Below are 11,783 nucleotides of genomic sequence, written 5' to 3'. Positions count from 1 at the left end.
TTGATTAATTCCAGCTACATCCTCATAGAAATTCATTCAGATTGATCAATGACTTCCCAATCGGTACCTATAGAGATCTCGGCGGAGGCTCTCAACGCGTATGATGACAGCAGCTTTATCAATGAAGATAATAGCCTTCAAGAGCATGAGGGTGATAGCACCCGCCGACCGGCTTTTCTGCCTGCCGAAGACCGAGGCTTCGATTTTCAACCCTTCGAGGTACCGCGACGAGAGCTTATTATCAAGCAGCTGCCCCAGAACCCGCTGTCCCTTTTCTAACACTTTATACCTATTTCCCTAGTCAATAGCTAGGTCAATCGCCTACTCCAAAGCGGCGTTATTAATAGCCAAGAGCACGAAATAACAAAAAAGTCCCGCCTCCGCGCCTAGAAGCCAACTACGGCTGCAGAGCTATATATCTGGCTTGGGATCCTTATTTACATAGGAGTCCACGGCGAAATATCAGTCGAAGACCATTAGAAGACCCCTCAGCTAGAGGATCAGCGGCCTAAACGCTCGATCATTAAGTTCATGACTTATAACCGATTTTAACTCCTTCATCGTCATCTCTGGCTTCGTCATCTCTGGCTCTTTGATCACACTAAATTCACTGACGATGACGATTTTCCTATCGTCTTCCAGTGCATTAAGCGGTGGTCTCAATATATTCAACTCGCGACAATAGAGCTTTGTGATCCGGGCTTATATCTTACCGTAGACGAGGGCATAATCCGATATACCGGAAGGAATAAGCAAGTTACATACGTCCCTAATAAGCCTATCGACATAGGCCTCAAAGTCTAGATAGCTGCCCAGCTGGGCCTCTTCATGAGGTGGATTTGGCATTAACCTGGCGCAAAATACGGCCCAGTTGGCGTTGAGAGGAAGAAGCCGGCATCACAACGAGGGAGGAGGAAAGGCAAGGGAAGAAGTAGCCAACGGAGGGCTCCTGATGAGATTGACGAGGTCAAGGAAGTTATCCACGTCATCATAGAAGCTAGGGATAAGATCATAGCGTTAAACTCGACCTAAAGCGTCGTTATTGCCCTTATTAACCTATTGCCGCAGTTGATATATCATGTCTTCGTGGATAACCTCTTCTCGTCGCCAGACCTCTTCCGCTCCCTTCGTCAGCACGGCCACGGTGCAACCGGCACAGCCCGGCCTAATTGTGGTATCTACAAAGGTCTTATAGACGCCAAAAAGGCCGATAAGGCAGGGAAGTCAGGGTTCCAATTTAATGAGATCAAGGTCATCCCAACGGCCGATAATCAGGTAGGAAGACTCGACATTCTTCCTAACAATTCGGCCAATAACTTATCTTCTTCTTCTCTAGGTCAACTAGATCGCTTGGAAGGATAATGCCCTCATATTGCTCCTTTCAATCGTCCTTACTGGCGATGAGAGGTGTGATCGTTGGACGAAGAGACCGTCAATGAAGACCCCAATGGCACGGCCAATACAGCGCTTTTTTAGTGGCGAGCCAATCAAGCTCATATCGATCCCTACTATCGCCGCTTCATACAACGACGAAATGAATCATGTTAACCGAGGCGACCAAAGGAGGTCATATCTAGGCTATGATCATCCTATCCGCCGGGGCGCTTGGCAGGCCATTGCCTGGACCTTCTTATTGGATATTGTCCTAGTGAATAGCTTCCTCTTATAGCTGCACGGGGAGCCGGCTTAGGAGCATTATACAAGCCAGAAGAAGTAGAGGGAATGCCTCTATAACGCGGTCTTCAAGGCCTTCCATCCATAGAGCCAGTCAAGGCGGACTTTTCGAGCCGGAGACGAATTTACGCCCGTGGCACAACATAAGCACATCCGAAGAGGGAAAAAATCAGACTGCCTTGCTTACAAAGGGCTTCAATTAGGGCAGTCAAGGTCAAGAAGTGCAAGGAAGCCTTTGGCGCCGGTGAGCTATAACAAAAGAAGGCGCTAGTCAATTTGGGGATTCGAGCAGTGTGATGTAGCGATTTGTAACTCGAGAGATTGCTGGTACTTCTATCATGGGCTAAAATAGGGGGGGATTAGGTATCGTTGATCCGATGCATTTTGATTGGCTGCACCCCCCCGCCGTGACCTGGCGGGAGGTTTTCCACAGCTCAAGGGATATTACTTCGTCAGCCAAGTTAACCCTGTTACCCGGAGCTTTTCTCTCGCAGGTATCAAATCCACAAACCATCGGCATATACCGAGCCTAGGGAGTGTTCTCTTAAGATCGCATGAAACCCGTGTAAAAGAAATATATCTCGTTAGTCATTGCAGTTTGTTGCTGCAGACAATGGCGATTCAGAGATATTAAACTTGCCTACCTTAAAGTGGGTAGCGTTGTGCAGGTACGAGAGATATGACTGACGTCATTCGACGACAAGGACAATCCTACTTCTCCTTCGAGGGGGCCAGGAATGATAGCCTTATAAACCACTATAACTAGTATCTCAGCCTCGGCTTGTTAGCTAACATTGATATCTCCCCTTGTACCAGCCTTTAAGCTATGATTAATTATGCAGCTAAGTATTGCAGTAAGATAGAGAAGCAGACTAATAGTTATTCTAGCCTAGGGCAATAAATCTTATCATATATCTCCCACTAAAACCTACTTTTATCTTTTACCTCCTATTTAATAAATAAGTTACTTACTAAGAGAGATTTCTTAGGGTAAGAGATCTACTATATAACGTTGGAGAGGTTCTAAGAGATAACCCGGTCGTGCTAGGTTTATATTAGCAGGGGATTAAGTCACGTACTATAAGGATAAGGGCATAGGTCACGTTTAGTAATATACTTAAGGTATTAAGTATAACTAAGTTATATTAATAGCTTAAGTAGTGAATATATAAGAAAGTATAATATATATACTTCATATGTAACATACATAATTGTTACATGTCAGAAGGCAGTTACAGAAGGCTCTTAGGCATTGATTTAACTATGATCTTATAACCAAGGTCATAGCTGACCTTTTGACCTAGCGGCCAATGCGCTAGGTTAGCCTCACTTTTTCTATAACAATAATAAGCATGCAACGCATCTAAGTATGCGATATACTTTTCCCTCCTATACCTAACCTGTAAAAGACTGAAAAATATAGACTATAAGGTCTGAATAAGGTGTAGAGTAGGTAACTAAAATAGGAGGAGAATAGGCAGAGGATTCAGTTTTTATAAAAAGCTGATTGGCTAGATAAGAGATCATAGGCCAATAAAAGTGGGTCACAAGATAAATAAGAGTATAGGATAGAAGGCCAGCTCCTGATTGGTGGTCTTTATGCTTATATTGCTTCAGTGTGTAAAGCTCTAAGAAAGGAAAACTATTCTAAGAGAAAGCTATTCTTTTATAACTAATAGCTCGGAATTTATTAGCCCGATTCAGATAAAAGTTATACCGTCGGATAGCTCCTTTCCGAGGCCTTCTAACCATATATAGTATATATTAATTAGATAGCTAATAGCCGGGCTATTGCATAAGGAAGATAAAACCTATAGGGTTTTATATTCGAGGTATTAGAAACCGGATAGAAAATACCCATACAAGAAGACCGGCTTTAATGGAGTTATCGGGCTTTAAATAAAGCCCTAAGTCTGGGTTACGTGATGAGTTGGGGGAAAAAGGTGCTAAGCCATTTTGGGCCATTGGGCAATTTCCTGTACGTAGAAAAAGGTCAGAGACCAGTTGCCTTCGGCCATCAGCATCATCATCGCTTTCGTCATGGTCAACGAGAAAGGAGCAGCTTTTGGGCTCTTTCTCTGACCAAATTTTCATTGTTATCAATTGATCAATTGCCCTTACTATTTTATATTGTGTTTACCTCACCAAGAAGCGTGTGAGATCCCTATTTTGAAAATCCCCCGAAGAAGGTCACGAAGCGTTCAACCTCGCTGTGGTTAGTGTGTTCTGTTTCTCCAACAAAGTGACTTACCCTATATGTCTGGAATTACCTAGGAGGGAAGTTTATGTAACTCCGTAATATCTCGCTAATCTAAGCGGTTATAGCTTAGGTAAGCATACTATCAAATAGCGCCAATAATATACTATAGGGTAGCAAGTTATTAGACTTATATTTTATAAGCTAAATTCCCTAGAATTATTTATAAAAGACCTTTCTTATAAAAGTCTTTAACAAAACCAATCACGGATAATGGTTAGATCCTCGCACTTAGCTTTCTGGTAGTCGTATTTACGGAAAAAACGCGTCTTAAGCTCTAGGTGTTGCTTGATGAAGTTTAAAGCCCAGCGCGCGCCAACTGGTGATGCGTCGCGGTCGGCAAGTAATTAATCAGCTATATCTTTAATACCACGTAGTTGGGGGGGGGAAGTCCTCGCAAATCTAGGTCGAGAATAAAGTAAAAAAGGATCTCTTCCTCTAGGTCTGAGAGCTTACGTGATTTAGGGATCTAATCAAGTCGGGATTAAATGCCTTACTGCCAGCGCCATAGCTTCATACGACTAACATTATATATCTCTGCAGTGTGTTAGAGCTTTAGTTTTAGGTCATTTTGAAGGGCCCAGAGGGCAAGAAGAATTCTAGCCTCATCATTAGACTGAGACATGCTAGGTGGTTAAGAGTTAATTAATTAAATAGAGATAATATAGGTTAAGGGATTTTAGTCACGCATACTTGTTTATTACGCAAGCTATATATATATATTATAAGACTTTTAATTATTAATAAATTAAGCTTATTTTTAAATTTATAAATAATAATTATATTATTATTTTTAATAAAACTTTTTTTTTATTTAAATAATATAACTTTTTAAATTAAGCTTAATATATATATATAGCTTGCGTAATAAATAAGTATATATAATAAAAATCCTAACCTTTAAGACTAGAAGTATAATAAAAATATAATAAATTATTTAACTAATTAAAACTACTTACTATATTCTTCCCTAGACATCTTAGTTACTACCTAATAGGTCCTTGCATTATACCCGGGCTTACTATAGATACTATAACGCTAAACGCCCGGCCTAACCGACCTTCCTTAACCACCACTCCTCGACGATTTAGCCACTACCTACGCATCTATATCCATTTAATTAATTACTTGCCTTCCTTTCTCTACTATTATTACCCCTCTTCTCTAAAGTCGGGTTCTTTTTGCCCTCTAGCGCCGGCTTAGTATCTCATTTGCCTATTAAAGATTTTAACCTCTACCCTCAATAATGCTATCTCATATATATTTCCCTTTACTGCCTTCATAAGAGACTTTATAGCCTTTATAATTAACTCTAGGGAGCTACTTTAATACCTTCTAATTTATCTTCTAAGGTATTTAGACTAAGATCTAGCCTTAATCATAGTCTTTAAGGTCCTTAAGACCCAAGGGGTAGAGGGTTTAATCCCCTCCTCGGTAGGTATTAAAGTCTATAGCTACATATTAAGCTTTAAGACCATAGTTTCTAAGTCAAGGGGAACAAGGCCAGCTCCTTTAAAAGCCCTCTTAATATTTCTTTCTATTATAATAGCCTTATATACTGCGTAGAAAGCTAGAAAGAACTCGGTCTTTAAAACATAGGTTATAAAGTATTTAATTAATTGCTCTATTTCTTAACTATAAGCTCGCTTTAGCACGCTCAAGTACCCGATGTTAAGGGGCTAGAGTAGATAAGAGGAATAAGGTAGCATATAAAGCTAGATAATCTTTTTTTCCTTATAATATCTCTCAAATTTAATTAACTAGTAACTTTTATAGCCATCAAGGATTAAGAGATAATAGGAACTAATTAATCGATTAGTTATGCACCGGTCAAAGTGCTTTAGCCACTCGAGACTGGTCTCGTTATCAATCTAGCCATTTTAGGTCATCGTAATAGCCCAATCGCCTAAGAGGTTACTTTCTCGGTACTAGTTAGTGAGGTAATATTAGCCCGCACCGATAATAAATAGCTAGATCGCCTAGCCTTTCGCATTAATCGCCTAAATAACTATAATCCATTCCCGGTTTCTAGGCTACATTAATTTCGGCTTTAAACGCCTTTCTAAGCCTATAATAACTATTCCGCTTATAATCATACCCATAAGAAAGCTAGTCTCATTAAAGTTATAAATATTATCTAATTAGATATTATACTTTGCGATTATATTTGCTATAAGCTAAAATTAATCGCGGATAATAACTAGGTCTTTATACTTAGCTCTCTAGTAGTCATATTTCTAAAAAAAAACACGTCTTAAGCTCTAGGTATCGCTTAATAAAGTTTAAAGCCTAATGCGTGCTAATAGGTGGCGCGTCGCAGTCGGCAAGTAATTAATTAGCTATATCTTTTACACCGCGCAGTCGGGGGGGAAATCCTCGCGAATCTAGGTCGAGATTAAAGTGAATAAGGATCTCTTCCTCTAAGTCCAAGAGCTTACGTGATTTAGGGATCTAATTAAGTCGTGATTAAATGCCTTATTGCCGACGCCATAGTTTCATATGACTAACATTATATATCTCTGCAGCGCATCGGAGCTTTAGTTTTAGGTCATTTTGAAGGGCCCGAATGGCAAGAAGGATTCTAGCCTCATTATTAGACTGTGACATGCTAGGTGGTTAAGAATCAATTGATTAAATAGAGATGATGTAGGTTGAGGGATTTTTGTCACGCATGCTTGTTTGTCACGCAAGCTATGCATATACGTTAATTTATTAATTATTTAATAATTATCTAGCCTGTTATTAAAAGCATATAACTACCCTTAGAGCTATTATATATAACTTAATTTAATAATAATAATAATTACTAAGAAAAATATAAAGTTAGTATTATACTCCTCTTATTAATTAGCCTTTTATAATATGTTATAAGCTAGCCTTAGCCTTAAAATAATAAAAAGAAATATTACTATTAAGCTTAGAAAGAGGGCTATTCAATAGTGAAGCCGTTCCATGGTCAACGAGGCTGTCGTTGGACCGACGGTCATGGGTGGGGGACTCCAAGATTCTGGGCATGGCTACTTGGTTGCAATTGACGCTGTTGGGTTGTTGCAAAAATGGAGCTATAGTACTGGCAAAAGCATAATTAAATACATGGACATTTATAGAAACACCTCTCCGCACGGAAACTTGTAGCGACGGATTAGGACCCGCGACGAGACCGAAATTCGAGAAATCACGACCCGAGGCTCATGCTTAGTTCCGTAAACCGGATCTGCAAAACGTCTAACTCTCCGGATGACGTTGTCCGAAGAATCAGTTCCGATTGGGCACTAGAGTTTCGGCTTCCTCCTTGGAAGGACTGTGTACAGCCTGTGTGTTGCAAACCTTACCTGCGCTAGCCTGATACTCCGTTGAAGCCATCGGTATGTTGCCTGAGGGGTAACTCTTGGATAGCTCCGCTTGGTCATCTGAGCTGGCCAATCCCTGTTCCTAACCCTGCCATCTCTGGCTGACACCCCAGGTGATTTGCTTCCCCGGATATTACAATGCACCCGGATCTTGGGGAAGCAGTCGGCAGGAGCGGGGATCCGAGATGTGGGTATAAGGGGGCGGCCCAGTTCAGTTTCCTTTCTACTTTATCCTACAAGCCCTTGTCTGAGACCCCATCGTATCAAAAGTCCGCATTTTACCTTTAAGCCATGCACATTCCTGAGAACTCCGATCTCGACAACGAGATCACCCTGGCAAACTACCCCCGTGCACCTGGCACCGAACTCCTTTTCGACAGCGGAGAGCCGTGCGCCCCGGGCCATGGACTGCAGTTCATCCAAAACCGGGACGGCAGCCGCATTGTGCTCGTGCCGCAGCCATCCCTCACAGATCCGAACGATCCTTTGAGATGGTCAAAACTCAGGAAATGGAGCACGTTCCTCAACGCTGTGGGCTATGCGTTTATGGGAAGCGTGACCGGTCCCATCATGGCTGCGGGCATGATATCTCTTGCAGAGACGTTCAATGAATCACTGCAGAGACTCACATATGCAAATGGGGCCACGCTCATCTGCCAAGGCATAGGGAATATATTCTGGATGTATGTTATGGCTTGTATTAAGTGGCTCAGTGATTCTAACTCTCTTCCTCTTCCCCTTCCTCAGGCCGCTGGCAATCAAACTAGGACGACGACCAGTTTACATGGCCTCTAACGTCCTCATGGGTATAGCCTGTGTCTGGCTGGGCCTGGCGTCTGATGCCTCATATGCACCCTTCGTCACAGGGCGTGCATTTCTCGGCCTGTTTGAAGCCCCAATCGAATCCATAGTGCCCACGACTATAACAGACATGTTCTTTCTTCACGATCGCGGTGAGAAAGTTTCATTTTATGGGCTGTCAATCCTAGGAGGCAACGAACTTGGTCCTCTGGTATGTAGGTCCACTACTCGAGTGTTTTCTGTACCCGCTGACCTGTGTGCTGCAAAGTTCTCAGCTCTTATCATCCAACGTCTCGGCATGGCATGGGCGTTCTACATTGTGTCCATGTTCATTTGCGTCAGTTGCGTCTCAATGTTTTTCCTCATGCCCGAAACCAAGTACCGACGTACTCAACCCGTGGCGTCCATGCTGCAAAGTCCTAAAGCCGAGGAAGACGTGGACAAGGGTTCCGTTCAAAGGATTGAAGACGCGCACATGAGCAAGAGACAGCCCAAGAGCGAAGCGACGGTTACCCCCAAGCGCAGCTTCTTGAAGGAACTGTCACTCTGGCCAAAACCAGACCTTGATGTCAGCTTTCGCAAGGTATTCCTTCGTCCGTTCGTCCTGCTCGCCTATCCCACCGTGTTATGGGCATGTCTAGTCTATGGCCTATCGCTTGGATGGAATGTCATCCTAGGCGCGACAGTTGCGCAGCTTTTTGCAGAGCCATATGGCTTCGACGCTCAATCCCAAGGTCTTATATTCTTGTCACCCTTCGTGGGTTCGCTAGTCGGCTCGTGGCTCTGTGGCTCAGTTTCGGACTCGATCGCCAATTATTCCACTCGCAAGAATGGCGGTATTCGAGAACCTGAGATGCGGCTGCCGGCATTGGTCATCGGGACACTTCTTACTTTCCTTGGAGCGCTCATGGCGGGTCTGACACATCATTATCACACGCATTGGATTGGGCCCGTTGTCGGCTTTGGGGTTTTGACAGCCGGTGGCCAGGTGGGTGTCTCGCTGTCGATGAGCTATGCGTTGGACTGCCACAAGGAAGTAGGTATCACCAGGCAAACCCTTGTTTTGAGTCTACTGACAACTTTGACAGTTATCAGTTGAATTGATGGTCACTGTGGCGTCCCTGAAGTCATTACTGGCCTGGATCTGGACCTGGGTCATCAATGACTGGATCACGGCCAATGGGATGCTGACAGTGTTTATGGTCATAGCAAGCATCAATGTCGTTGTTCATTTGAGTACTATTGGTCTATATCTGCACGGCAAAAAGCTTCGCATATGGATCCAGGAAAAGGACATGATTGGAAAGCATGGGCTCAACTAAACGAGGTTGTTGGTACCATTGCCTAACGCTCCAGTCCTTTGTATTCATGGCCTGACTTTTGAGTTGTTTAAGTAAGAACTGATTGATATTGATCATTGTGTTTGATTGCCCTCAAGGCCAGTCTCAAGTCAACCTGCCATAACCTCAATTCAAGTTTGTGTGAATGCCTTGGCGTGATATGGCCTTGAAATCTAGATGCACAATTATGTGGGTGGTCGATGTCTCCTGTGTGGGATTTTCGTCAAAGTCGCGTGGGCCAGCGACATAAACACACTTGTTAATGGTTACGATACTCCTCAAAGAGTATATCGGCCACAATTCCACAGAACATAATTAAGACGTGAACACATAATCGTCCAGTCTCGACTTCTGCGTCTGTCTACATCTCACATCCTTTCAACTCCTTCAAACAGATGCTGCTGAGGCAATAACGTATGGCACCTTTGCACTAGTGCATCACGAGAGCTATTCCCCTTTACCTCACTCCAGTCTCATCACCGATCTCCCCAACAACTTTGAAGATGGGTCCCCTTTCCGATTTGTCTCGGGATTCCCGAATTCCTGTCCTGGGGCATGATCCCCCCAACCCGAGCGTCGGAAGATAGACCGGTGACAAGCCCCACTCGCCAGGACTAGGGTTAATCAATGAATAAAATGGTTCTTCACGCCCCTCCAAGTCCATCCTGTACAAATTCAAGTGCGCAAATATCATCTGAGCTGAACTGGAAATGTCGCCGGTATCGACCAGGAGAGGGTCCTTCAGGCTCGTTACAGTTAACACGGCTCCCGAGCGCGCCAAACTGCTCATTGGGCGGATGATTGAGGCGCTCGAGGGCGAATACGAAATAATTCACCTGGATAAATGTCGAAGCAAGTGGACCACTGTTAGCTGTCGATGGGACTACAATGCTAATGAAACTTTAGGCATTGACGAAGTTGTGCCCAAAGTATCCGAACATATGCCAAACGTCTTGGTGAGCTACCTTTTCATGCCAAAAGTGCAAATCCGCAATTATGCAAGTCTGACTGATAAGTTCTCTGCGTCGATGTGGACGGCTAAAGAGGCTCAAGATATTCACTCACTCGCAAAGTCGATCGTGCCAGACATCAAGTTGCATGGGATACTCGCAGGGTTACAAGTTGAGCGAGGGCCAGATGCGATCGTGGAATAGCTGGAGGAAGTTCCGCCTTTGCTGGATTCTTGAATGTATCTCATTGATGGCAAGTCAAGGCTCAGGAGATAGGTTTCTGATAGTGATGGAGCTAAGACGCCGGTGACGTCTATCAGGAGTCGGAATACTTGGTAAATGCAGCCTCTTGATTACCTGGCCAGTAGAAACTCGTTTCAAGAAGTTCGATGCCGTGGTCGCAGACAGACAAACCTGAAAATCAAATATCACGCTGAAGTGTGTTTCGCAGAGTTGCAAGAAATAAGGGTTTCTAGAAAGAGTGTTTAAAAACCACACGCAATCTCAGCAAAAACTATTTTGTCTCGCTGATATCTCTTACTAAGGTAGTGGACCATCGAAGCTCGCATACCTCACTCCTCATTCTCAAACACATTGATCAAAGTTCCTATGTGGGGCAAAATCTCTACCGAAAATTCATCGCCATGCTTTAACATCTCATTTGGACTTCTGTTTATGCCGACCCGAGCAGGTATCCCTGTGATGATAGCCGTTCCCGCCGGGAGCGTGGAGCTTTGGGAGAGGAAGCTGATCAGCTTGGGAATGCTAAAACTGAGATCACTATGACACATCATTTGCGGCAGTGTATCCTAACACATACCCAGTGCCTCAGCTTCGTCAACATTCTTGGCCGCCTTTCCAAAGACAAGTGCCAGTTCCGACTCGTAGTCACCACAGTCATCTAACTGAGTAAGCTTAGGAAGAACAGTGGGAGCAGGCCAGGGATCTCCGAGCGAGGTTGACGGTTTCCTGACAGTGTTTGTTAGTATCTCGTGTGGTGAAATAGAATATGGATCACTTACATGAAGATGGTAGGAGATAAAGGTATGCTCATGTTGACTTCAGCTGCATGTTGTTTGTACTGGTGTAGGGTTAACGATCCAATCTGGGGTCCTCTCATCCCTCTAGCCTGACTCACGTTCAATCCAACACATCGAATCGTCCTAACCTCGTTCTGAGTCAAAGGGCAGAGGATCCTATGGACAATCTCAACGTGCCCTGAGTCTTCCCCAGGCGACACGACGGGGGTCCCAGAGAGGACGCTCACGCTTATACCCTCGCCTCTGTGCATAGCAGTACCACCACCAAGATCTTGCTCGATCGCTTGACCAATCAAAATGCGTGAGGGGTCAGACTTTGACACGAATCGTACGAGTCCTAGACATGGTTTACTTTACCAACTTGCGTCTCT

At 43.8% G+C, this 11,783-nt stretch overlaps 1 protein-coding gene across 1 annotated transcript; it reads left to right on the top strand.

The window, feature by feature from the left end:
- Positions 1-7,572: 7,572 nt before the first annotated feature.
- LRP88_10885 (major facilitator superfamily domain-containing protein) lies at positions 7,573-9,404 on the top strand (the record flags this gene model as incomplete). Its single annotated transcript, XM_083247333.1, has 4 exons — positions 7,573-7,964; positions 8,029-8,293; positions 8,351-9,122; positions 9,178-9,404. The coding sequence occupies 4 exons, from the start codon at positions 7,573-7,575 to the stop codon at positions 9,402-9,404; spliced, it is 1,656 nt and encodes a 551-aa protein (XP_083096481.1).
- Positions 9,405-11,783: the final 2,379 nt, after the last annotated feature.

This window comes from Fusarium phalaenopsidis, assembly GCF_050370095.1.
Source record: "Fusarium phalaenopsidis strain FUZ10S chromosome Unknown contig_32306, whole genome shotgun sequence".
Taxonomy (NCBI): Eukaryota; Fungi; Ascomycota; class Sordariomycetes; order Hypocreales; family Nectriaceae; genus Fusarium; species Fusarium phalaenopsidis.
This window is presented reverse-complemented; position numbering and strand designations above follow the sequence as displayed.